The sequence below is a fragment of the Toxotes jaculatrix genome, chromosome 12 (genome assembly GCF_017976425.1).
Source record: "Toxotes jaculatrix isolate fToxJac2 chromosome 12, fToxJac2.pri, whole genome shotgun sequence".
NCBI classification, from domain to species: domain Eukaryota; kingdom Metazoa; phylum Chordata; class Actinopteri; family Toxotidae; genus Toxotes; species Toxotes jaculatrix.
In genome coordinates this window covers 15,759,810-15,784,813 of record NC_054405.1, presented here as the reverse complement: position 1 = coordinate 15,784,813, position 25,004 = coordinate 15,759,810, and the positions used below count along the sequence as shown (strand labels likewise).

Here is a 25,004-nt window from a genome sequence, read left to right as displayed (position 1 = left end):
TGTTTTACTATATTATTTACTATTTTAATTATTTTACATACTGTTGGGCAGTTTTAATCATTAACAGTGCATCATGTTTTTTTCTAATGCAAACTCTTACTTTGTAAACTATAGCTGTCAGATCTCTATAGTGGATTAGTTTTATGATGTGGCATGGAACAGAAATAGTCCTACCAGTACCTCAGATGTGTACTTCACTATAGTAGTTGAGTAAATGTACTTAGTTACATACTATCCCTGGAAATAATGAAGAAAAAGGTGTAGATGCAAAATAATATTTTTCTGTTTCCTGAAACCAGAACACAAAAGCAGCAATCCTGACCACCATACTGAAGAAAAGTGTAAGGATTAACATTTTTGCCTGCAGCCACCGTATCCACATGTCTGCACGGTTACCCTGGGAGGATATTTGTTTGTCTTTAGTGAAGTTTTGGTGGCAAAACGCAGCAGCAGCAGACTCTTGCAGCCAGGGGACCGTGAATGGCGTGAACGCCTCCCCGAAAGTCATGAATAATGCCCGTTCAGCTGAGCTCTGGGAGGTGATGTCTCTTTAAGAGCCTGCCGAAACAATCGTACAACCCCCCAACAAGTCATCGGACCTGTCAATCATCCGGTCGGCGCCCTTTGATGTCGGTACTCTCGCCATGTCTTGGGCTCAAATGAGCTGTTTGCAGTTGTAGGGAAACATTAGTCCTCTACCAACCAGCCAGCCGGGGGACGCCACATCTCAACTTTTTTTTTTCCCTGTATGTGGTGGGGGTTTCTGCACTTTGGAGGCGCCCCAGAGTGAGGAGATTTAAAAGAAAAAAGTCTCTTGATTCTTTTCTTTATTTATACTTTCTTGTTATTATTTTTTTTAAGTGTGAAACATCGCAAGGGGGGAAGTAGACATGCCTCAGCTCAGCAGCGGCGGCGGGGACGACCTGGGAGCGAATGATGAGATGATAGCGTTCAAAGACGAAGGAGAACAAGAGGAGAAAATCCAAGAAAACGCGTTCACGGAGAGAGACCTAGCCGACCTCAAGTCCTCTCTGGTGAACGAGTCGGAAATAAATCAAAGTCCGAGCGCAGCGGTAGGTGGCACAGAGTGTGTGTGAGAGAGTGGATATTTACACACACACACAGAAACTGTATGTGTGTGTGTGTGTGTGTGTGTGTGTATGAAAGCTTGTTTTATTTTTCACGCTGCTGACAAGCGTTGAATGAAACCAAAAAGCGCAATGAATTGCCTTCGGGGATACAGTAGTAAAATTCCCAGGCTGCCTGAGGTTTACTACAGGAGCGGGATGCTGTGTCAGAGGTGAACAAAAAACACAACACAAAGTATGATACGGTCACTATAAAGTCACTCTCACTCTCCGTGCCCCTTTACGACACTTATGTAGTTAATTTCCTCCGGGTTGTGTCGCCTTTTTCTTTGCCCCCCCCTCCTGTTTTTTTTGTTCTGTTCTGTTTGTGAATTATCTGACCCCCGTGTTTTGTTGCCGGTCCCTTCCAGGCGGTCAGGCGGGGACAGCAGGGCGAGCAGCGGGGCTTCGCAGAGAAACACCGGGAGCATCTCGACGGTGGTAAGAGCAAGAAAACTACAAACATTTCCACACTCTCTCACTCATCCGGGTTGAGTAGCCTCTGCTATCTCAGAAAAAAAAAAAAACAGAAACAGCTGAGAGAGCGATGAAACACCACTGTGTCAGAGTAAGCGCTGTTTCTGGCCACCGTGACACGTGTTGCTGCTTTAAAACCAACTTCAAAGAGTAGTTTTCAGGTGTACACTGCAAAAGACGTCCACCGTGCACCCAGCTCTCCGCTTTATCTATCAAATCAACCATTTGATGATGGGATTTCCTCTGTTGCTGTTTCAAATTTGCTCGGCTCAAGAGAGATTCAAGGAGAAATCACCCGCTTTAAATGTCCTATAACGAGTTCTTCACTGAAACACGGACTCTGGAAGTGTCTCGGCCTCGTAAAGAGTCACTGAAATGAGATAATGGCACTCTTCTGCAGAGTGCATCAGCTTGTATGAAATCATTTTAAGATGGAGTCTCTCCACTGATGATGTGATCTTCCCTATATTCATGTATTTAAACACATTTTAGATTTACAGTTTGTTTTTTTGTTTTTTATTTTTTAGAGTTAACCCTTGACATTTTTTGCAGTGTACTTTTGCTAGACTAGCCAAAAGAAAAGTGGTGTCAACCAGGGTCCTTGAGAGGTTTATTTTAGCTTCTTTTTTTTTTTTTTTTGAGGGTTGCCACCCAAAAGAACAGAGCAATTTCACTTTCCCTCCCTTTGGCGAATATATATACATGGCAGTTTTAATTATAGGCATCGCTGTAGGCTCTAGTCGGTTGCAAAACTCATTTCTAAAAGGAAAAAATGTTTTCACATTGTGTTCCTTTGATCAACATCCTCATCAAGTTTGGATTTGTGGTTGCAAATGCTCGTATCTTAGGGGTGGAGGGGTGGTCTTCGAGAAAAAGCGAAACCCACAGGAAAAAATATTTTATCACCCTGAATGATGCTGATTGCGTGATTATGTTATTTCATATTCCATCACTGTGGTTACTGCCACGATAAAAGTTTTGGCAACTTCGGAAAAGGTCATTAGTGACAAGTGATGAGACTGAAACAGGAAAACACAACAACAGAAGAAAAAGTTCAGTGTTTTTCTCTGTGTGTGTGTTTCATAGAGACCAGGTTTAACCTAGTTATAGCTGACCCACAGAGAGGCCCCAGATGCTTAATATGGGAGGTGGTGAGAGATAAATTAACACATAGGCTACAGGAGTTCACGCCTCCCAGGCTAGGTGACGGTTGTAACGCTTTTGTCTCAAGTATTGTAGTCTGTGCTCATACAAGGATATAACATGTAGTAACTAGAACACTTGTAAATAGTTGACCTACTTTGTATGCACATTTATTTTGGATGTCAGGTTTTTCTTTTTGTTCTGACGCACAAAGCTAAATCTTTTTACAACACTGTGGGAGTGAGTATCATTTTACTTTATTTTACTTTAATCCTGTGAGTACAGCGTTTCATCCATCGCTTCTGTTATTCCCTTGAAATTAAAATCAAATTTAAAATGATACCTTACTGATACATGTCCTCTCAGAGACCAAGCCAAAGAAAATCTGGTTAGAAAATTTAAAGAACTGGGCTTTTAAATGGGCCCATTAAAACATTTTTGAAGTTTTTGAGTCTCTGACTCTTGTTTGCTGTTTTTCATGTCTGACCTCAGTGTCGAAGCAGCAAGATGGAGGCATGTACAAGACACCGACGTATCCTGGGTATCCGTTCCTGATGCTGCCTGACCCTTACCTGCCCAACAGCTCAGTTTCTCCATCTGTAAGTCCACCTCTGTTTGAATTCTTCTGCTGGTTACACTGCGCTGATCACTGTTTTATCTCCAAACGGTTTCTTGTGTGAGCAGCTGTGGGCAGTCTGAGGTCCTTAGCTGCCCCTGTGTATGTCCTACTTTGGACACTGAACATGTGGTTTTGTACTTTGTGAAGGAAACAAGTTTAATTTGGTGAACTTTTTAATGATATTCAGTGTTGGGGGTGATGCTCTTGTCATAGTAGCTCACTACTGCTGAGGAAATATGAAGAAATAAAGAAACATACACTCCGAAATTGAAATGTCTCAAGCCCGGGTGTCCTCTGGCTGTTATCTTTTTATTTTTGGCTAAAGGAAACACATCCTCTCTCATCAGAATTCAGTAGAAATAAACAGAAACGATGAGGACATGACAGGCGATAAAGTGGCGGTGATTTTTCCTCTGTCCTTTTTGGATAAAGCATTAAGCATTTCTTTTGGTTATATCTACTTTTTCCTCATAAGTTAGGATTTTTTTTGTGATTTGATGTGATGTTCCAAATTAATAAACTTACACTCACATCGGCAAGGTCCTGCCTATTAGGTGCAATCGGCGCAATGTGGTCTCGGCTATAGCCTCTCAAAAACTCCCTCTCACAAAACAAGCATTTGTATCACTTTATACAGATTTCCTAATGGTTCTTTTGTTGATGAATAAAATTTTCTGTGTTTTTTCTCAGTTACCAGCCTTCAAATAGGTACTTAATGTCTTTTTGTCGCATTTTTAAAAATGTTAATAGTCCTTTTTTTTAAGTTCTGGTGATTGAGATCTGTAATGATTACAGTATCCGTCTGTAAATGAATCCCAAGAAACACCTCCCTCACTTCTCCAAATCACGAAGCAGAAACAGTCAATTCATATCAGTACAGTAAATGAACTTGCCTGTAGTTTAATACAGTGAAGGTTGATTTAGGTTCACAAGAGGCTCAGTCAGTGTGAGATCACAGTCGCAGCACTGCAAATCAGTCACAAACTTTACATGTGTTCTAATTTGGCTTTGAACTGTGCTGTTTCCCCCCCTAACTGCCTTTATAAAATCAAGCGGTCCTTAAAACAGAGCGAAATGAAATCAAAGCGCCGCAGCGTCATGAGGGAAAGCAGAAAAAGAGCTTGTTTTTGTTTACGCCTTTGCTGAAGTTGGAATATGATTGATGTCGTCATCGTGAAGCCTTTCACGTGACGTTTTCCATCTGTTTGTACCCGCGTGAATGACGAGAGGTCTGTTGCCGCCTTAATAGCTGTTCTAAGTGTTAACCCGCTACAACAAACATCAGAAAGACTCGTGGAAGGATTTCAAGTATGCAGTATCACTCATCCAGCCAGACAGTCTTAAAAAATTAATCATAAAATCCCTTCAAGTCACCCATAAGAACCAATATCCATGGATAGGCTGACTAATTGCACCAAACATGAGCGGTTGTGCCTAATTCATTTTTCACGTGCAGTGTAATCCTGTTGCCTGAATTAACCCCCTGCTCTAGTCGACAAGACGTTGCTAAACAGCAGAGGTGCCTGTTTGTGAGATCACATGTACTGTGGGCTGATCTAATACGAGGCACAGTGAATTAGGAATCTGCTCTATGGCCAGAGAATGTGATTTTTGTAATGACACCTTGAAATTTCTGAGTGGGTTTTGCACCACTGGAAATTCTGAATGGGTCATTGAAGGGTCAAAAAATAGCTGACTGTTGTTAAAGATAATCTCCCAGTAAAATAATACCTCTAAAAAACGCCTACATAAAAAAAAAATAGTTTTTTTCAGGCTGTTGTCTTTGGGAAATAGATTTTCATTTCAGTGTTATGTTCTCTGTGGTTCCACACTTGTACAGTATGAAGTTAAGTAAAATGTTATGAAACAGAAGCTGTAAAGTAAACGTAGGGAATCCTGTCTCTACATACAACATTTACATTAGCATCTCTCGGGAAAATACATTCTCCCTGTGTCTGTTATTCATAAACCTTCACTGTGATTGAGAATATAGCTGAATGAACTACCAGTACGAGAGAGTGTACTCGTATTTCCTTAAACATCTTTATACACCTCGTTGCATAACATGGTACATCCGGCAAAGCGTTAGACAAACACAGTCTCTTCTCTTCTCTTCTCTTCTCTTCTCTTCTCTTCTCTTCTCTTCTCCAACCCTGGAGTGCCAACCGCAAAGCCTCTCAGAGATTGTGTTTGTTGAGGGTGGGATGAGGTGGGGGGTGGTGGTGGGTGGGTGTGGGGGGAGTTGGTGGTGGCAAGATAAAGAGCACTTTCTTTCCCTGTGTGTCTTCGAGACTCCACACAATGCTCACTTGTTGCTGCTTCCCTTGTAATTAGCCCGCTGGTTGTGAGGCGGTAGCGACGTATCAGGCCCCTGTCTACCTGCCACTTGAAAGGCCTGAGAATAGTGGTTTGGGGTTTTTGGAAGGGGTGAGGGGGGGGGGGGGGGGGGGGGTGATGATTATGGATGGAAGAGATGGATCGGAAACTATAGGTCTGGGAGACTGACAGAAAAAAAGGGGCCGTTTGGTGTTTTCCTAGTGTTGTGGTGTTAATATGGGACAAGGCAATGCATGTTATGCCTCTTTGCATGTGTGTGTGCGTGCGTCCATGTCTGGCTGCTGTCCTCCTCTCTTGGCATTATGACTTTGAAAGTTTCACTCTTTACTGCTAGTTTCTTATAATGTTGGCAATTCTAGGAAGTGAGGAGGCCTGTCTGTTATATTTTTGAGTAATCGTTTAGTTTGTAAAATGTCTGTTAATAGTGACAGTTTCCTAGAGGCCAAAGTGACGCCTTCAGACAGTACAAAATACACTTGCAAGGAGATCAAAGTATATTTATTAGTTGATTAACTGACTAATTGTTTCCATAGTAATAGTTCTACAGGTCCTTTTCAGTCAAGTTACCGTAACTAATAAGACTGTGGCAATAAAAACATAGAATTTAAATCATCTACCTGTCCCTGGCAGATAAGTTTTTATGATACGTCCCAAACGTTGGTGCATTTAAAAACTTAAATATCAATCCAGTTTGGCCACTCTTGTGCCACTGCAGAGAGATTTTTATTTTGTTCAGAGCTGAAATAATTAGTCGGTAAATCACTAAATCATTAAAGTGACTTTTAACATTCTCTGGTTTCGGCTTATCAAATACGAAGATCTTTCGGTTTTCGAGCACTAGTTGAACAAAACATTGCATTTGGTGACATTGCCGTTCTGAGCTCTGGGAATTTGCGCGGAACAGTTTTCTGATGTTTTATAAGCCAAACCACAATTCAAGAAAATAATGTGATTAATCGACAGTGAACATTATTGTAAGTTGCTGCCCCGATTCTGTTATTGTGTTATCATCTGCTATTTTCACATCCAGCTTGTTGAGAGGCAGTGATGGTAATCTTATTTAAGTCTGTGGGAGACTGAATGTTGTCACCATTTACCAGCAAAGTTGAACAAACAACAACAGTTTCTCAAAACCTTAATGTATTCCCATAAGCTGCTGTAAATTGTTGAACTCATTGTGAGAGCATCAGCTGAATGACTGAAAGCCAGATATTAATTGTAATATTTGCCTGTGTGTGTGTGTTTCCCTCCTCTTCCCTGCATAAACCATGTGGGTTTATCTTTTATTGTAAAAGTCTAATCTAGTCTTTTTAATGTGGTTAATAATGCCATTTGAATATGTTTTTGATGCCCCGGCCTCCTAGAAAGGGGTTTTGAATGAGAATCTGTCTGAAGACATACAACCACAACCATCGGGGGTCAAATTTCATTTCATAGAACAGGAGCAAAAAAAAAAAAAATTCCAAGAGCTGTTGTTCTTCTGAAAAGATTAACTTGTTATTATCCATGTTCACCCGAAACAGATTTTCTGAAATGGACAAAAAGATGCATAAATCACACCCCTTATTTTTCTGCTATTATTGTTAACACCTCATATAAAAAAGCCTCTAATCTCTGTTGAGAAGTAATTTTGACAAAGCGACTGCGCACTGGAGAGGCCCCCTTCTCCTATTCAGCGATAATACTCGTATTACAGCATTTCATGGGGCATTTCACTGTTGTTATATTAATGGAGATATCAGGCGTCCTCTCAGAGGAAGTGGCCAAGAAGGAGATTTGTGGGATTCAGAGATATGACTAAACTCCCTCAACTTGTTGTCTTTGGATAAAGCTTTATCCGGAGTGTGTATGACAGTGCATATTGTCCGTGTGTGTGCGTGGTTGCTGTTTAAGTTCATTACAATAAGTAATTTGTATGTATCTAAGGTTTTGGCATGCTTTGTGTGTGTGTGCGTTTTCATCTGCATGTTTTCTCCTCAAGTTTGTTGCCTTAGGCTTGTGTTTGTATCCAGGGTTCATGGTGTGTTTTGTGTGCTAATGTTTTGTGTGTGTGTGTGTGTGTGTGTGTGTGTGTGTGTGTGTGTGTGTGTAGCCGGACTTTGTGGATGCAGCATGTGTGTCAGACCTTCACTAGCTGTGTGTATAATGCTGTGGATTACCAGAAGACAGTGTTTTTGAAGGGATCATCAGTCTTTGTCGTCTCAAGGAGTCAAACCCCAGCAGAGGGGAGATTGTCAATAAAAATAAGAGTATTTTTCTCTCTCCAGCATCCGCCCATCTTTCTCCCAACTGCCTTTGCTGTTTTCCCTTCCCATGTACCCACCTCTTTTCCCGTCTGCGCTGTTTTCATCATTTTAGCTGGATCTAAGCACTGGGTTCCTCCAATTCTGCTTTCTTTCTTCATTTTTTTTTTCACTCACACAAAGCTCCTGAATCCGCATTAATCTTGAGTTACAGGGTAGCATAATAAGTATAGGAACGTCACACTTTACCTGGAGGATCAGGTTGTCGGAAAGCATCCACCCTGCTGCAGTGTTTTTAAGCAACTTGCTGAATCTTTGCCAGCTCAGGGAATGCTGCAGTGTAGCTCAGCAAATGTATATTTCACCATGCTGATCTGTAAAATAATCATGGTGTGAGTAGCTACTGTTGTTCTGTGCTTGATTATGGTTTGTAAAGGAGTTTTCGTAGAAAGTGGACAGAGAATGAATAGGCGATGAAGAAAGCAGAGAGGAGCAGGGAGAGGAGCGATGAAGAACAGAGTCTGACAGCCATGTATGTCTTTGGTTGCTTGCTCTTGTGGTATGTTTGCATTAATCTCTGCGAACTAATCTGCTAATTAATCTTATGTCCATAACTTTAAATAAAGATCTTTGCTCGTTCACAGATGACTAAGAGCAGTGCTTCCCCTAGAACTTCTGATATTAGTGGAGAGTATTAGTTATTAATGGGGGTGGAGGAGAAACAAATGATTTTGTTTTGCAAACTTCACACAACAGTGCACTTCTTCATGGATTCTATTCTACTCTTTCAAACCGACTGATCTACAAAAAACGTGGAGGAAAATGTCCACATCTTGCTATGGACCATTGTTAATCCAACAGCAAGTTAATGGTTGTCAGTTCACCTCCATAGCTCAAGCGGCACTTCCCACAGCTGCTTCACAATAAAAGCTTATCAGTGTTACGCTGGTGGAAGGGTTTTTAATATGAAGAACCCCACTGATATTGTCTTTACCACAGTGGAATTTAACTTTGATAGAACAAATGACAGCAAATCAGAAAACGTCAGGACACCCCTTTTTCTGAAATATATTAATAGAAGAACGCTGCCTGATTGTTGTTTGAGATTGGTGAGTGTCTGCCCACTAAAACAAAAACAGGGGCAGTAGTTTTTTCTGAAGTGGCTAATGACTCACAAAGGAGTGATTGGTGGTTAGTGGTTTATATTTTAATGAAGTAATTAGACTACATTTTAATCAGTAACCTTTCCTGAAGATCTTTTTATTCATCCATTGTTTTATTTGGGGAAAAAAAACAAACCACTTTGGATTGAAGTTTACATTTAGAGCAGCTTTAACTGGTTTCAAAGTAGATTTTGTGTCTGAAAGCTTAAAAAAAAATCACATTTAAAATTCTTAATTTTGAGAGGGAAGCATTAAGCTCTCTATGGAGACCTTTTGGCAGGTTCATTTCTGAAAACTGAGAAGCATTTAAACAACTGATATTCAACTGCATGGAGTTTTATTCATTGTCAGAGAGGCTGTGAAACTCCCTGTGATGTGGAAGCTGTGGTCACACAAAGACGTCAACAAGCTCAGACGACAACACACCGCTCTAAAACACTTTCCCGCTCGCTGTACCTGGACACTGACTGTAAAAGCTTTACTTTATTAACCAGTTAATTTGGGAAAACAGCTAAATGTTTGTTTACAGTGCTTTTTGACATCACATAAACTTAGTCACTGGAATTTACAAGTCACGTTTAACAGCTCAGTGTATGAAGAGCAGTATCATTGTCTCGTTTGGGGGAATTTCCTGCTCATTTGACATCTCATTTCACAGACTAAAAATTCAAAAATTGACAGGAAGGCTGCTAAGAGACAGTTTACATGTTTGGGAAAGGTAGGGGTAAAACTTCGTCATTTCTAAGACTCTAAAGGCTCAGCTGCAGTGTGTTTTTGAAAATTTAACATATGTCTGCTGTCAAAGTGTCCCCTTCGTGGCTTTAAGTAAAGCAAGCCGCTCTTGTTAGAATTTCCAAATCATGCAAGGAAATAGCAGTTTAATTGAGCTTTCCCGCAGGAACTAACAGCTTGTTTGCTTTTTCTTTTTTCATTTATTTATTTTTTCTATTATGTAGGTGGAATTTAAAGTCTCATGTTCTTAGCAGATAAATGTTTTCATATGCCTCTTCCTTGCATCCATTCAAAAATCAGCTGCTGTTGCTAACAGGCTCCCCTCCACATCCCCTTTTCCACCTCCTTGTATCTCCCAAATAATACCAGGGCGATCCTCCGAGATCAAGGGAATGGCATGTGTGTGTGCAAGTCTCTAGGATCTTGCCACTTCCTTGTTTCCCATTGTATTGTGGTGTTGACAGGGGGGTTGTTCAGCCAGCCCCTAGTCCCTTGGTAAACAATGGCAGCAACACAGGCTGAGGCCTCCCTAATCCCCCCCTTCATACAGACCCAGGGGCTGGGATGAGCGGCACTGGGGCCTCCCTGCCTCTGACTGGCTACGATAAGGACCCCGCCGCTTGGATTTAAGAGGCCTAAAAGAAAAGCAGCTTTCGCTATAAGGCAGCGAAAGCTGATGTTGCATGGAAACCTTGCATCTCTGAATGTTGTTTTGAGGACTGATTTTTTTTTTTTGTTTTAAATATAAACATAAATAGATTTATATATATATCAAGACAAGAAATTTTAAGTAACATCCATGTTACTTCTCATTCATATTGTCCAAGTAAAAAAGTTTTTAAATAGCTACCAATGTCAGAGCTTCCAGTGTGTAAGAGAGCTATGGGTTGGAGGAACTGGCAGAGTCTTAACTTCGCATTGTTGCAATGTATGTAAGTGAGAGATTATGGTTGTATAAAGTCTAAGATTACTGAGTGAAATGAGGTTGACGATAGGGCAGCAAATCCCTATTATTGCTCTTTGGCAAACATGAAAAAATCCTTGTTCTTCTTTCCTCATTCACATCACATATAATGTTTTATGTTGTTATATAATGTCTCAATGTTATGTCTCATTATTCTGTTTTGAATATATATTAATAGCAAGATATTAGACTACAACAGGCCTCTAAACCTTAAAAATATCTTGCTGAGGAATGAAATAGCATAGGTTTGCGCAAGGTTGATGCTGTCACATTAAACACTCTTGGTCAAAAGAACGCTTCCATATTTTCCCTTTTCAGTTGAAATTTACACAGTTCAAGTAAGCGGCAAACTGCTGGAAAAAAATCAACACGTTTAGGTTACCTAAAACTGTAAATCATGTAAATAAATAGAGGCCTTTTTCAGGGATTAAGAAACTGGTTAACTTACAGTTTTCCCGAAGCAATGGCAGTAAATGAAGCCTTGGAAGTTAATGCAAACAGTTCCTACAGGTGACCTAGCTTTGATTGATGACTTACAAACCCTCTGTTTGTATAAAAGCCGTGTTGGAACAAACTGTGTTACAACACCCTGTGATTCATTATTAGATCAGTACTGTACTGCAGGAAATAGTACTGTATATTGCTATCAGAGTGGTGAGAGAAAGACATATAACAAAGGACGACAGACTGGTTGGTCAGGGGTTCATCCTGCAGCAAGAAAAATCCAAAACAATAGAAGTCTTAAACACCATCAAGCTGGTTTGGGATGAACTGGACATAAGCTGAAAGCAAAGCAACCTGCAAGTGCAACGCATTCGTGGGAAGTTATGCAACAGTGTTGGGACAAACTGTCAGAACAGTATTTGATTTCCATTGTGGAAAGATGTCTACATTTAACCAGTATCATGTGTCATTGAAGAAGGACATGAAAAACCAATGAAACCAATGAATCATCATATCATTTAGTAAAGTAATCCTAAATCGGGGGTTTCTAATTTCTAAATATCTGTCTGTGTGTGTGTGTTTTTGTGAGTGCGTGTGGACTTGGTTGTCACTGTTTGGCATGTTCAGTCAGTCTCAGGTAGACTGGAGCCGCCACCGCTTCGAAGAAGGTCAGGAAATATGAGCAAAAGATCAAAATATATTTGAATGTAGACAGATAAACAGACCATAAAGAGAGAGTTTAAAGAGGGAGGGCTAGAGAGGTAAAGAGAGCATTATGGAGGGAGGGGAAAAGGAGGGGGAAAGATTAAAATACAAATGACCATAAGAGCTTCCTCATCGCCCCGCCGGCTTTGAAGTAGCCGGCTGTGAAGGCACCTAAAGAGAAACTGTTCAGAAACTATTTCAAGAGGCGGAAATGTTTAAAAGAATATCAGAAGAGGAAAAAAAACCCCTTTGGATGGCCCCGAGGTGTTTATACCTGTAATTATTCATCCACTTATTTCTTTCCGGCACATAGGGAAGGTGAGATGGGGGAAATGGTAGAGTAGTAAAAGACAGGTGTTGGCAAAGGAAGTGTGGGTTTGTTTGATTGATATTATTAACTCAGGTTTTTAAAAAAAATCTTTTTATAGATGCAGACATGTCAACACAGACAAAATCTTATGTGTTGACTCTTTGTCTATACAGACCACCTCTGAGCAGAACATCAAATTAAATGCGATACCTTGCAGCAGTTAGTGTGATATAAGAACAAGAAGTTGAGACCGTTAGTTGGTAACCTTATGTGGTGTTGTTAGTGCGTCTTTCTCTAAAGTAAGACCACATTTCCCATAATTCCTCCCACGCTTCCTGTCAGGAGGATGCTAGAGGTCAAACATGTTGGAGGATGTTTTTTTTTTCTTTCCACTTGCCTCTTACCACCATCAACCGCTGAAACAGAAAGTAAGAGCTTCCACTTCATTTTAGTGGCCATTATCAATATTTATGCTGTTAGGTTATCTCCCTCTGTGCTGTAAAGCAACATGCTGGACAAACCCTAACCCAGTGATGTGGACCATACAGTTCAGACAAATATTCAGACATTACAGTTTTTGTAATCACTCAATCATTTAAAAAGCCATTTAAAAAGCAAACACGCCGCACTTTTTTTTTTTCAGATTCCAGCTTCACATATGTGAGGATTTGTGGTTTTACAGACTGACAGACTGAAAAAGAGACACCCTTCTCCAGCATGCTTTGAGTTCTGTGTGTAGATCTGCTCCAGAGTTTTGTTTTGTTTTTTAATGCGTTCACTTTTTTCAGTTCACTGATCCTCTCTTCTGATACTGTGAGGTGTGTATACAAGTCATTTTCTGCTGGAATTTGTGGGGGGGGGGTGTGGAGAGGTCAAGTAACAAGTTGAGAATTGCACTTGAGTCACCTTTTGTTTCATAATAAGTCTGTTCATTGTTTGAGAGCGTGTCAGAAGGGTTTTGTTATTTGTTGTTATATTGTGTGTGTGCGTGTGTTAGTTGCGGGATGTTGCACCCAGGTGAGTCATTGGCCGGTGAAGCGAAACCGTGCAGAGTTTCCCCTGTGTTGTTGTTGACAGAGTGAGCTGTCCAAGCCTCCCAGATGTGTGTTCTCAGCTTGCAGTTAATCAGTGACAGAATTGTCACTCTCACACCCCAGCACATATCAAACGTAGTCACATGTACCTGCTCATTCATGCTGCACGTCTAGTTTGTTTGAAGATTGTCGATCATTTTAGAAAATGTCTACAAAGCAATTTATAACCTCATTAAATCACTCTGAGACCTTTCGGTTCTGTATTGGTTGCCATTGTATAAAGCTTAAAAAGTGTGGGTTAAGCTTTACAAAAGACAGAAGTGGTACAGTGAAATGTAATTAGTGCGCAAAGATCCTTTCATGTAAGTTTGTCAAAATGTGACAAAGCACTTTCTGCAGCATGACCTCAATATTCTTGATGTCCTCAGTCAAAGTTATAATTCCCTGTAATCAGCTAATGGTGGTATGTAAAATGGAAGTCAACTTGCGTATGCCAATATAAAGTAGAGGATGCACATCTGAAAAAAAAAAACTTTCAAAAGTGCTGGATGAAAAAGCAAATTGTTAAATGTGATTTAACAGAGCAGGGTTTTGATCCAGCAGAATCCTTCGACAGGCATTGTCAAGCTAAATTACGTTTACTGGGAGTTATCAGTGTTCTGCCTTCAACATAGCATTACAAAACTACCTCATCATTCATGTTAAATGGCTGCCTGAAGTTTTTGCTTTCAGCACTCAAAATCACTAATATCCAGCTGAGACCCCAATGTACTGTAAGTCATTAATACAGGCAACCTCACATGTAGCTTACTCTGTCACTGCTGTCACATTTGGATGTTCAGCTGCCCACCAGAATGATCAGGGTGCTACTTTGTGTAGCTGGGTCGCTTAAAAAAGACTTGTGAACACAAAACTGGTGTCACAACTGGTTTGTAGGTCAGTGGGCCACAGTCACAACCTGTAAACATGTCGAAACTCACCTCCCTCCCGTGTCCCTGGCCTCTGAAGGGTTTCAAAGTACACTTTCGAATAAATCTCTGCCTTTCAGCCTGCATGGATCGTGTGACACTAGAAGTGGAAATACTGGCTGTTCAAATAAACAATTAAAAGCCTTATTTATTTTATGTTAGCATTTGCTAACACCTGCAGATATCCATACATCCGGATTTGACCCTTTTCTTGTGGAGGCAAAACAGACATTGAGACAATATAAAGCAGTGGTAACCCCATGCGTTGATAAATCTGTCATGAGTCTAAATCTGTGGCACGTGTCTGCATCCACTTTGACTAAATACACGCATCTACCTTTTCTTTACTACTCACAGCATATTAATTTAGCATACATAAACAAAGTCTATATCTCTGAAGCTCTAATTCTGTCATTAGAAACATGCAGCACCCAGTTTGGTCTTTTTAAGAACATGTTTTTTTCAGTTAGCATTGTGTTTTAAAAATGTTTTAGTCTTGATTGAAGTGAAACTAGGGAAGACCCACACAGAATATGAAATTTTAATTCAGTGGGAAATCTAATTCCTGATAGGTTTGCAGCTGTTTTATGAAAAATCAAATGATATTCAGGTGATTATACTCTGTGGGTTTCTGTGAGATTGAGAGAAGGTTTTTTTAAGAAATCACATGACCTGTGGGAATTAGTCTTGTTTCATTTCCTTTTCATTACTGTCAATAATCAGCCTGTTAAACAGTTTCACAAAGCCAGCGCCACGTCTCTAGATTAGCAGAGGTTTACACTCCACATATAGCAACACACTCATACACAAATAGTCACCCTGTACTTTCCAAAAAAAAAGAAACCAAATAAAACTGTTAGCTATATAAAAAAAAAAACTCATTTACTTAACTTGGAATTTGCCTGGATGAGCTGGATGTCAGATAATTTAACACAAAGAGGCACAAGTCTAATCATTAAAAAAAAAAGATCCTCAACATGGAAACTCAAGGTCTGACAAGGTCAGATTTTGCTTCAGATGGGGTAAAATATCGAGTGTGTGAGTTTGGTCATGGGGCTTGTACACCCAGCAAACAAGCATAACATGCCAGGCAGTATAGAGGAAAGTTAAGAAAAAGTTCAAACTTAAAAACAACAGAGAAGGAAAAACAAAAAGGAAAACAGCATATTTCTGACATATTTCTTAGAAACCAAAAAATGCACATTCGCTTTATCATTATTTATGTGCTGAAACAAAAAGGGCACAAACGAAATGTACTTATATTAGTCAGTGACCTCCATTCGTGTTGATTTCGACATGTTATAAGCCTGCAGTCGCAGCCACACATGGTGTGTTTGCCTGTGTGCTGGGGCTTCCACTGTTTGCAAACAGAGTCAATGTGACGCCCATGTGTTATCGTATATGACAATTTGCCTTGTGATCTGCCTCTTTCATCTATCCCTGTAAGGAAATTTACAACCTGTTTATACTCTCCTTCTGACAGATGAGGGGTGTGTGTGTGTGTGTGTGTGTGCGCGAGTGTGTGTTTCTACAGTGAGTGTAACTAACTTCACATCTTATTTAATGTGTATCTGGAATAGGATGGTACTTTGATCCGTGTACGTGCATGTTTGCGTGTGTTGTTCAGTCCGTGGGTATTTCTAGTTCTTGATCCTTGATTATTACTTTACGAGAAGTAAACTCAAGATTAAACCTAGTTATGTATTTCTGATGATCTACTGATTGACCGTGTCTTCTGTTTTTAGAGGTGTTAAGAGGAAACTGCAGCTTTCTGTCTCCTTTGTTTCTCGCTTTGTTCTGCTTTTTATATCTGGTAATTCATATATATTCTTCTCATCCTTGAACTGAGAGTCCCTCAGCACAAGTTGAAGTACAGCAGTAGAGACCCTACAGTACAAATATGGTCAGTTTATAAGAGTGTGTTTTGTTTATGCAGCAAATAATAGTCAGTTTGTTGTTTAGTCAGTCTAAAACCTGAAGATATATTTTTTTAAATGTCCGAAGACCAAGAAAACCTGCAAATACTCACATTTCAGAAGCTACAGCCAGTAAATTTTTGTATTTTTATTTAACGAAAGACTGAATAAGTAATTGCTTCAGTATTGCCAATTCATTTTCTGTCAACTGACTAAATTTATTAATTGTTGCAGCTCTACAAATATTCCTAAAATCTTACCTCTACTGTCATGTGCACTTGTTGTAGTGAAAGTAAAAGATACGGTGGAGTAGAGTTTATTAGTCTTAGAATCGAAACTCTACATGGGGCCTCTTAAGATGCATCTTAATATGGTACTGATCTTCTCACCTAATTCCTTCTTGTCAGAAGGTGAATAAGCATATTTCCCAAAGGCTCGAACCATTCCTTTCATCCATACACACACATGCTTAGGTCATATCATCCAGCCTTACTGTAAGCGTACCTCTGTTAAACTTAGAGGATCTTGTTTGTTGACTCTTTACCGTCTTATCTGACAGCCTTGTTAGTTAATGATCTGGGTGACATGGTAACTGACTGAGCTGTTCACCTGATCGCTGACTCAGAAGCAGACAAGAAGATCATTTGGTAGATTAATTTTCATCATCACGTGCTTTTCAGTGTGAATAAACATCCGTATTTGGTGTGCTGATGTTACTAATTGATAATGTCCTTAATTGACTTTCCCTCCGCCACCACTCATCTCGGCCTCCAAACCTCAGCCTCCGTGCCCGAAACTTTATCATCATTTTAATGTGCACTTTATTAAAATAGTGTTTATAAAAATAGTCAACTAAATGAAACTCAAACCCCATCCACCTCCGCCTCCTCCTCCTCCTCCTCCGCCCCTCTCCACCCCGTGCCCGTGGCTCTGCCCAGACCAGCTGGAGCCTCCACAGCCGCAGGAAGCAGCCCAGCACACATGGCTGTCATCTCAAACGCACACATGCACACACATGCACACACAGGAGCAGGAGTCTAATCCTCCCTCATATGATACTCATCTGCTGAGGGAAGGAAGCAGCCTCCGCCTTCATACGCTACTCATATTTATACAGCCACGACACATAAACATACATATAAAAGTCCAGCACGCCACTAATACAGAGTTTACACACACACACATATACTGAAATCACACACACATTTACCACACAGAGAAACACGCTTACAGTACAGTCCCGTCCTCACTCATAGCACACTCATAGTTGTATAACTAATGTACGTCTTTACTTCCTTCTTCCTCTGCGTACACCCTGACACACTAACATATATCATGCACACACAACAGAGTAACAGTTTAACACACACACACTGCACTGTTTGACAAGAAGACCCTAACAGTCAGGGATAAGAAGTGATGGTTTATTCTTCTAGTTTTAGGAACTCTAACAAGATATTCAGTAGTCTGATATAGGACAAATTTATGGGAAAAAAAATCAGAATAAACGAGTGGAGTTTCCATACATGACACGAGGGGTCACTGAAAGATTTGATGAGTATGGAAATTATGTAAATGATGCACTGTTGCGTTCGCAGTCACCAGATCTCAACGCAGCTGATCACCTACATGGGGTTTTTCACCGACTTGTTCACGCTCTCCATTGCCAAGACACCAAATGTGGGAATACCTTTCGGAAGCATGGTGTTCACCCCTTCAGTGGAGTTAGAGTTTATGGTGGTGCTTATCAGACGTGAGCCTCATCGAAACGTATGGTCACAGTTTTATTTTGTTGACCTCCTTGTGGAGCTCAGTTTTAGCTGCACAGTCGCAGCATAAATGCACCGTTCCTCGACGCTGAAGTCAGATGCGCGCCCTCACGGGGTGATCAGAGCTGAAAAGTACTGCCTACTAGCTTGTGATGCTTTCGATAAGTGATTATGATGACGACCAGCTCTGACGAGAAAACAATTACGCTTTCTGTGGAACGACTGTTTTCTTTCCTGTGTCTGCTCTGCTGAGGAAGTGCTCGCCGTGGCAGGGTGTTTTCAGTAGCTTAAGTTGGCACTGGTTTGAGTTTTGTCTTGTGTTGGTATTCCTTTGATAATCAGTCATTTACAGTAAAAGGATCACTACACACACGCAGTACGCATGTTGCCTCCTCAGCGCGTGCATACCATATTCTGGATGTCGGATTGCAATGAGCTATAACCTGCGTTGGCCGGGATTAGTTAGAAAACAAGGAAAGTAAATGCGAATGTGTGTTTTGTAAGGCAAAGCACGTATTTACTTCAACATGCAAAGTCACAGAAGTGTCTATTTTTGGCTAATCCACTGTATTAAATATCTTTAATCCTGTAAATCCAATCCCGAAACATTGGTTCCAATGACCGAATTCCCCCGTGTTTTACCTGTTTACAAGCATCTGTCCTCTCATGATACGTACTCAGTCTCATGTTATAAATATCATATCATACAATGCTAACTCGCTTCCTGCCTTGTGCTATAAAGCAGATTTCTACGTTGTTTGGCGATGTCAAGCATGTCAGTGATTACCTTAGTAGTTTGAAGTAGTTGCATTAGTGATGTTAAATGACCATGCAGTGCCATTCGAGGAAAATCAGTCCCAGGTGAATGTGTAGCAGCTTACTTCTAGAGGCGTGTCTTCAGTGTGTGTAAGCTCATATGTTTTGGCACCATGTCCATGTGCTAATGTCATTTTTAGGCCAGAAAAGCGAGAGGGAGGAATTCCCTCTTCAACAGGTTTCCTCAAAAGGAGCTCGGCCATGCGTCAAATTGATTTCCTACCTTTGTTTGTCCCTGTTTTGCAGAGTAGGGAAAGACACCCGTCCCCACATTTCTTGGTCATGGGAACCTTTTCTGTAGGTCTACAGAGAGAAAACCCTCAGGCTTTCAAGAGACGTAACACTTGCGCACAAGCACAGACAGACACGCGATGAGAGCGTGTTTGTCCCACCGACCTTCGTTCTATGATGGAGACAGAAGACAAAGACATGGAGAAAATGTTGACTTCTGATAATTGCGTCAGGATTTTAGAGTTAATGGAAATGAAAGGGGAGGAGCATGATTTGGCCTTGAGGAAGCAAGGAGGGGTGATTTTTGTCACGAAAGAGGAAGGGAGGGGTTAAGGGAGGAGAACAAAAGAACGAGGAGTGGAATTCTAAAAGGAAGACTGAAAACACAAAAGCAAGATGCCTCAATGACAAATCCAGACACCATGTTGTTGTCACTCACAGCCAGCACTTAAGTATGTTTAGTTGCAGGAAGTAATGGAGCTCATAAAGCAGCTTTAATCAGTGTTTTGAGTGTGTGTGTAGGTACGTGAGACGATACTGTGGTAAAGCGGCTTGTATGAGCATTTTGCAGGGCCAAAGAAAAACTAGAGCAACGGCGATGTACGCTGCACTGTGGTTGATGTGTGTATGAACAAGTGTGTGTGTGTGTGTGTGTGTGTGTGTGTGTGTGACAGTGTGTGGGCGTGCGTGACGGTGTAGGTGTTGCACATTGTACAGGACATGTATGTGGGAAACACTGTATGCACACAAGGACAGATGAAAGGGAAGAGGTGGGTGGGCAGGAAGTGAAGAACAAAAGAAGCACATCATCTGATTTATCAGATGGGTACAGATTGGGTTGATCAGATGCTGGAAAAAGATGTTGGAGAAAGGGGAGAAAGTGGTTGCAAAAGCGTCTCAGAGAAATTGAAAGAGGTAGAGAGTCTGATAGAGTGAGAGAGAGAACAATGAAGGAAGAGAAGATAAGTGCAGTAGCGGAAGGGAGTTAGCAGTAAACAATGAGAAGCTGGTAACCGCGTTGTGCACCTGGTAAAACAAAACCACAGCCCCAGAAACAGACTCTGACACCTAAAGAACACCTTTAACCGTTTCACTACTGCACTCAAGGAAAAGGAACACAAATCCAGGGCTAATTCGACTCTCGAAAGTCACTTTTTACTTTCAACAATAGGAAGTGGATTTGTTTGAAGAAACCAAAGTGGGCAGCAGAGTTGCCACAGCCAAAATCATCAAGACTGAATCATTTTCACTTTGTTTGTGTTGGCCTGGCCTGCACCAAGTGACAGGATGCCTCTCTTTTGCAGCCTCTGTTTTCTATTACGCAGATATTAAGCTTTTATTAAATATCAGAAACTTCAAACTGGGTCAACCACAGCTGATGAGGAGGATTTTCCTCTCACCACTGCTATCAGCAAACAATCAGCAAAGACATTTTATTGTCTTGACACATTTTTAACTTTACATTTTTTAAATCCTGTTTCCTCTAAATTCATTCTTCTCATGCAGATAGTGGTAAATCTCCATGAATTAGAGACAGGGCATATGTTTGATGGCTATTGTCGAAGGCCCCAGTTTAAAATACAAAGATTTGAATCCAAATTATATTCATCTGTAAGAGTCAATTTTGGCTAGAAAAGCTATGTTTTTCTAATGTAATAAAATTTGAATTTTATTCAGTGTCTTTCAAAGGCAGAATTCACAATTGCAATGCTTTGGATGCAGCAGCTGGACAAGAAAGCTGTGCGTGAAAAATAAATAATAGTGCACAAAGATTACATGATTGTTTTTTTTAGGTTATTGCTACTTCAGCAGAGCAGTATTCATACACAGGGGGAAAAATATCACATTTAGGTATGTTAAATATTGATCATCTTGACTAATTTAGATTAAAAAGGAATATCAGTAACAGTCATATTGATCAATCCCATGTTTTGGTTTCTATGTAGAAGAAGAGCTGTTTTCTTACAGTTCAGTGTCCCTCAGGGATACTAGAAATTTGGGGAAAGTACAGTATGAAAAACAGCTTTTTGTAGAATTGAACATCTGCATTATTCTATAATGTTACATATTACTCAGCAACATTATTTGACGCATCTGTCAAAACCTCTAAAATCAGTGAATTGATCATTCAAAAAATTAAGCTAGAAAGAGGAAAATCGGCTTGTCTGTAACATGGACTGAATGCTGGTGTTTGCACGTCACTATAACGTTGCCGGTACATCTCTGTTACATTACTGAAGAAATTTTTAGGTCACATTTATTTGGCCTAACAAACTCTGATTCTGACCACGCCAAAAAGTGCAAGAAAAGTTATTGATGGAGAAACAAACAATAAATATAATACACAGATGAAAAGTTATTTGTTTTGATCAAACTATGTATCCAGGCGCCATTGATTAGGCCTTTTTTTCTTTTACTCAGAGGGAATGGAAGAAGATGGGCTCTTCTCTGACAGACAGACAGACATTCAGTCAGACAGACAGACAGACAGACTCCATCAATGACGTTTTTATGATCCCCTTGCTGACTCTCCCCTCCAGACAGAAGCAGATTTACAGCAGGCGCAGGCACAGTCAGCCCATTGTCAGGACCCCAGAGGACTCGTTCAGTCTCCCCTGCTGCGCTGCAGAGCAAGGCGACCGCCACTCCTCCATGACGCTCTTTCTGTCTCATAGTCGTTCTTTTGCCCTTCGTCTCTCTCTCTCTTTCACATCATCTCTCACTCTAATTCCTTTTCTGTTTTTCTTTAAAAGTGCGCCCAGGGTCTTAATACTGCCAATTAAAGGCAGCCATAACTCTAACACTGTCACAAACAAGCAGCGCAGCATGAGTGCCATCCAGGCTCCAGTTGATCTCCCTGCAGAGTCACATTAATCCCAGGCCAATAGAGGGAATACTGGTTTCAATTAAGCATCCATTAGCTGAACATCAAGTCAGCGGTATGCTGTTTTGATTAGAGGAAGCAAGGAAGAGGACTGTTGATTTCTTCTTCGCTTTCCCTTTTCTTTTTCTTTTTTTCATTTTTGAATTTCACCACAGGGAGAGAAAGTCCCCAAGTGTCCCTGGAGACTCCCCCACTGCCACTTAGTTTGTTTAGAAGAATCGGATTCCAAGATGAGACCTCATTCAAAAAAAAGAGAGAACCTACAATGACTAAGGACTATTAGCATGAAAAATACATAAAATAATGAATAATGACATTACTGATAATTCCAAGTATATTAAGACAAATTTTTGGTAAGTACAGCTGGATCTGTTGTTGAAAGTGAAAACTGAAAATTTGGTGTCAGTGTTGAAACTTATTAGTTGCTCAGAAACACACAAGAAAAACAAGTTTTTATTGTATGATTTCGGCTCTGGTGAAGCTAAGTAATAAAAGTAATAATAATCAAGATCAGACATGACCGTACGTACAGCTGCAGATATGTATGCGTATTGACAGTTTAAAAAAAATATATGGAAAGTGTTGATTCTGTGCTATGACAACATGGGTTGTATTAAAGTAAAATTTCCGTCTTCCTTTTTCCCCATCCAAAAACGCACAACCCTCCCCCTCCTCGCTTTCACCTTATCTACCAGTATCCCCCCTCCCCTATTTGCACAGTCTGTACCAAGGTCACCCAGCATCTAAGAAACACAGCTACACAAACACTTCATAGCAATCATATCCATTTAAAAAATGAAGGTTGTTTTATCAGCAGAGGTCTTAGGGTTACTAAAAAAAAATGAATACCAGAACCAGGAAATGGTAAAGTGCATGATGATTTTATTTATTTATTTATTTATTTTTACCTCAGCTAATGGTTCGCTTGTTTTCCACAGTGTTCTGTAGCTTTTTGGGACAAAATCTTCAGTGCCGAAACGATGAATGTGAGATGCCGTTGCTTAAAATATAATCTGGATATTACAATCATGACGATTGTATTTGCTTATGGCAAAAGAAAGATTATTACCGACTTCAATAGAGCGTGTATTTAAATGTTATTTGAAGCTCAGTGAGATGAGGAAGACCTTAGTTTTTTATTTATATACAAAAATGTACTGAGGGTCTTCTGTGAAGTTCAGCTTTCTTTCTGTGTGTGTGTGTGTTTGTGTGCGTGTATGCTTGTGTTCGTTGTGTTACAGTTAGGCGAGGTTAAGCCTGTTGTGGTTTACCATGGAAAATAAAGGCCTCGAGTCTTATTGTCACCTGAACAGCGCGCGCACACACACAGACACACACTCACACACTCACATACATACACATATACAAACACATGTACACACAGTGCTCCTCCCTGTGTGCTGCTTTTGTGTTGCTGGTGGAAAATTTTAAAGGTTCACTTGCTCAACTGCATCTCCTTTTTTTCCTTTTGCTGCTTTAAATGGGGAGAAGTTATTGTCTGCAAAAGCATCTGACCTGCAATGGGAAATTATTTGGAACATTAAGAGATAAAAAATAAATCAATAAATAAAAAATAGTACTAAAAAATTAGTTATATGGTGAGAGAAATTACAATTCCAGCTTGAATCGGCATTAAAAAGCTTTTTTTTTTTTACATAGGAACATCAAGTCAAAGCACTACTGATTTTGACTTCTTGTAGATGCGTCAGTCGCTTTTCAGACTTATCAACCCAGCAAAGAAGGCGGAGGAAACCCAAGATGTTCCAAATTAGCATGGAGAGACGTCACATTTAAGGTTGCATTTCCCAGGTGTTTAAGGGTTGCATGAAAGAACAGATAAGCAGTAGTCGCAAAGCAGATGTCTTGGATATTCAGAAACCTTGTTGCACAACATCAAATTATCTTATAACATGCTGGCAGTGGATGAGGTGCTTGGTCATGAACCAGTCATGAAAAAAATCACGGAGTTTGATCAGTGAACTAATGAGTTGAAAGCCTGTTCGTGCTTTACGGCGACTTTACATGCAGTAGCTAGAGGGAGGAAAGGAGGGAAGGAATCCAGGATGGGAGCAGTGATCTCTGGTTTGGCCACAGTTGAGCTGCTTGGTTTCTTGGTTCCACACCATGTTTCTTTTGGACTGAGATTAAACGAGTGAGGGAGTGAGAGAGACAGAGAGATAGGAATGGACTCTGAGACTAAGAAATAAAGACAGAAAGAGGATGAGACATCGTGAGAGTAAGAAAGATGAGATGCAGACAGAGCTTGTTTCTTTGGTCATTTTGTAATTTTACTGGATTAAATATGTCCAAAAAGTGAGTACTGTTGTACTTTCTTGCTTAGTGTTACTCATTTCCAGTTGACTGTAGAGTAAGTTCTTGCTTCCTGCACATCTCAACTATATAGTTTGCCTCTAATGAAACTAATAAAAAGGCCAGTAACTTACAGATAACACTATTTTAAACAAGAATACACAGTACATCCGCTAATCATCTCAAATGACACTGAGTTACGTTTTTATACGTTGACACACCAATCTCATCTCAAGGGCCATTTAGCCATGGCTGTTCTGAACCTTCTGATCGAGTCCCATGATCATCTTTCAAATTTTCAGCCAGCATGGAGGAGAAGTCCTGACAGAGCTCAGAAAAAAAAAAAAAGCATGACAGCTGAGCAAACTTTGTCTGCCGATGAAGGTCATGTGATGTGATCAGAAGCTCTAGAGCAGCTACTAAATGAACCTTTAGGTGAGATAGTTTTGTTGTTTCCAAGGTCAAGAATGAACCCTGAAATTTGTCTTTGTTTTACAGCTGCATCACAAATCTACTGACATTTGCCACCAACACGAGGGCAACAGTCACTTTATAAACCAAATGGATTATCAACAGAAAAGTAATCAACAACAATTTTATTGTGAATTTATTGTTCCTAGTTGTTTATCAGTGAAATATTTTATACAGCAGTTAGATGTAATTAGCTGTTGGCAGGGAAAAAAAGCAAAGAAGCCAACCTCCAATATGGCCGCCGAAGGCTGGGTTACATCACCTGAAAGCTCTCTTTCCCCCGTAAATGATTAAATCACGCAAAAACTGAACATGCATCTTTGTTTTCTAGTGTTGTCCGT

The 25,004-nt window shown here is 40.3% G+C and overlaps 1 protein-coding gene across 4 annotated transcripts in view; it reads left to right on the top strand.

The window, feature by feature from the left end:
- Positions 1 to 673: 673 nt before the first annotated feature.
- tcf7 (transcription factor 7) overlaps positions 674 to 25,004 on the top strand; it is a 71,837-nt gene continuing 47,506 nt past the window's right edge. For all 4 annotated transcript variants that reach the window (XM_041052369.1, XM_041052367.1, XM_041052366.1 and 1 more), the window contains exons 1-3: positions 674 to 1,073; positions 1,499 to 1,568; positions 3,240 to 3,346. In XM_041052369.1, coding sequence (XP_040908303.1) covers positions 891 to 1,073; positions 1,499 to 1,568; positions 3,240 to 3,346 — 360 coding nt within the window. In that variant the 5' untranslated portion in view covers positions 674 to 890. The remainder of the gene's footprint in view (positions 1,074 to 1,498; positions 1,569 to 3,239; positions 3,347 to 25,004) is intronic.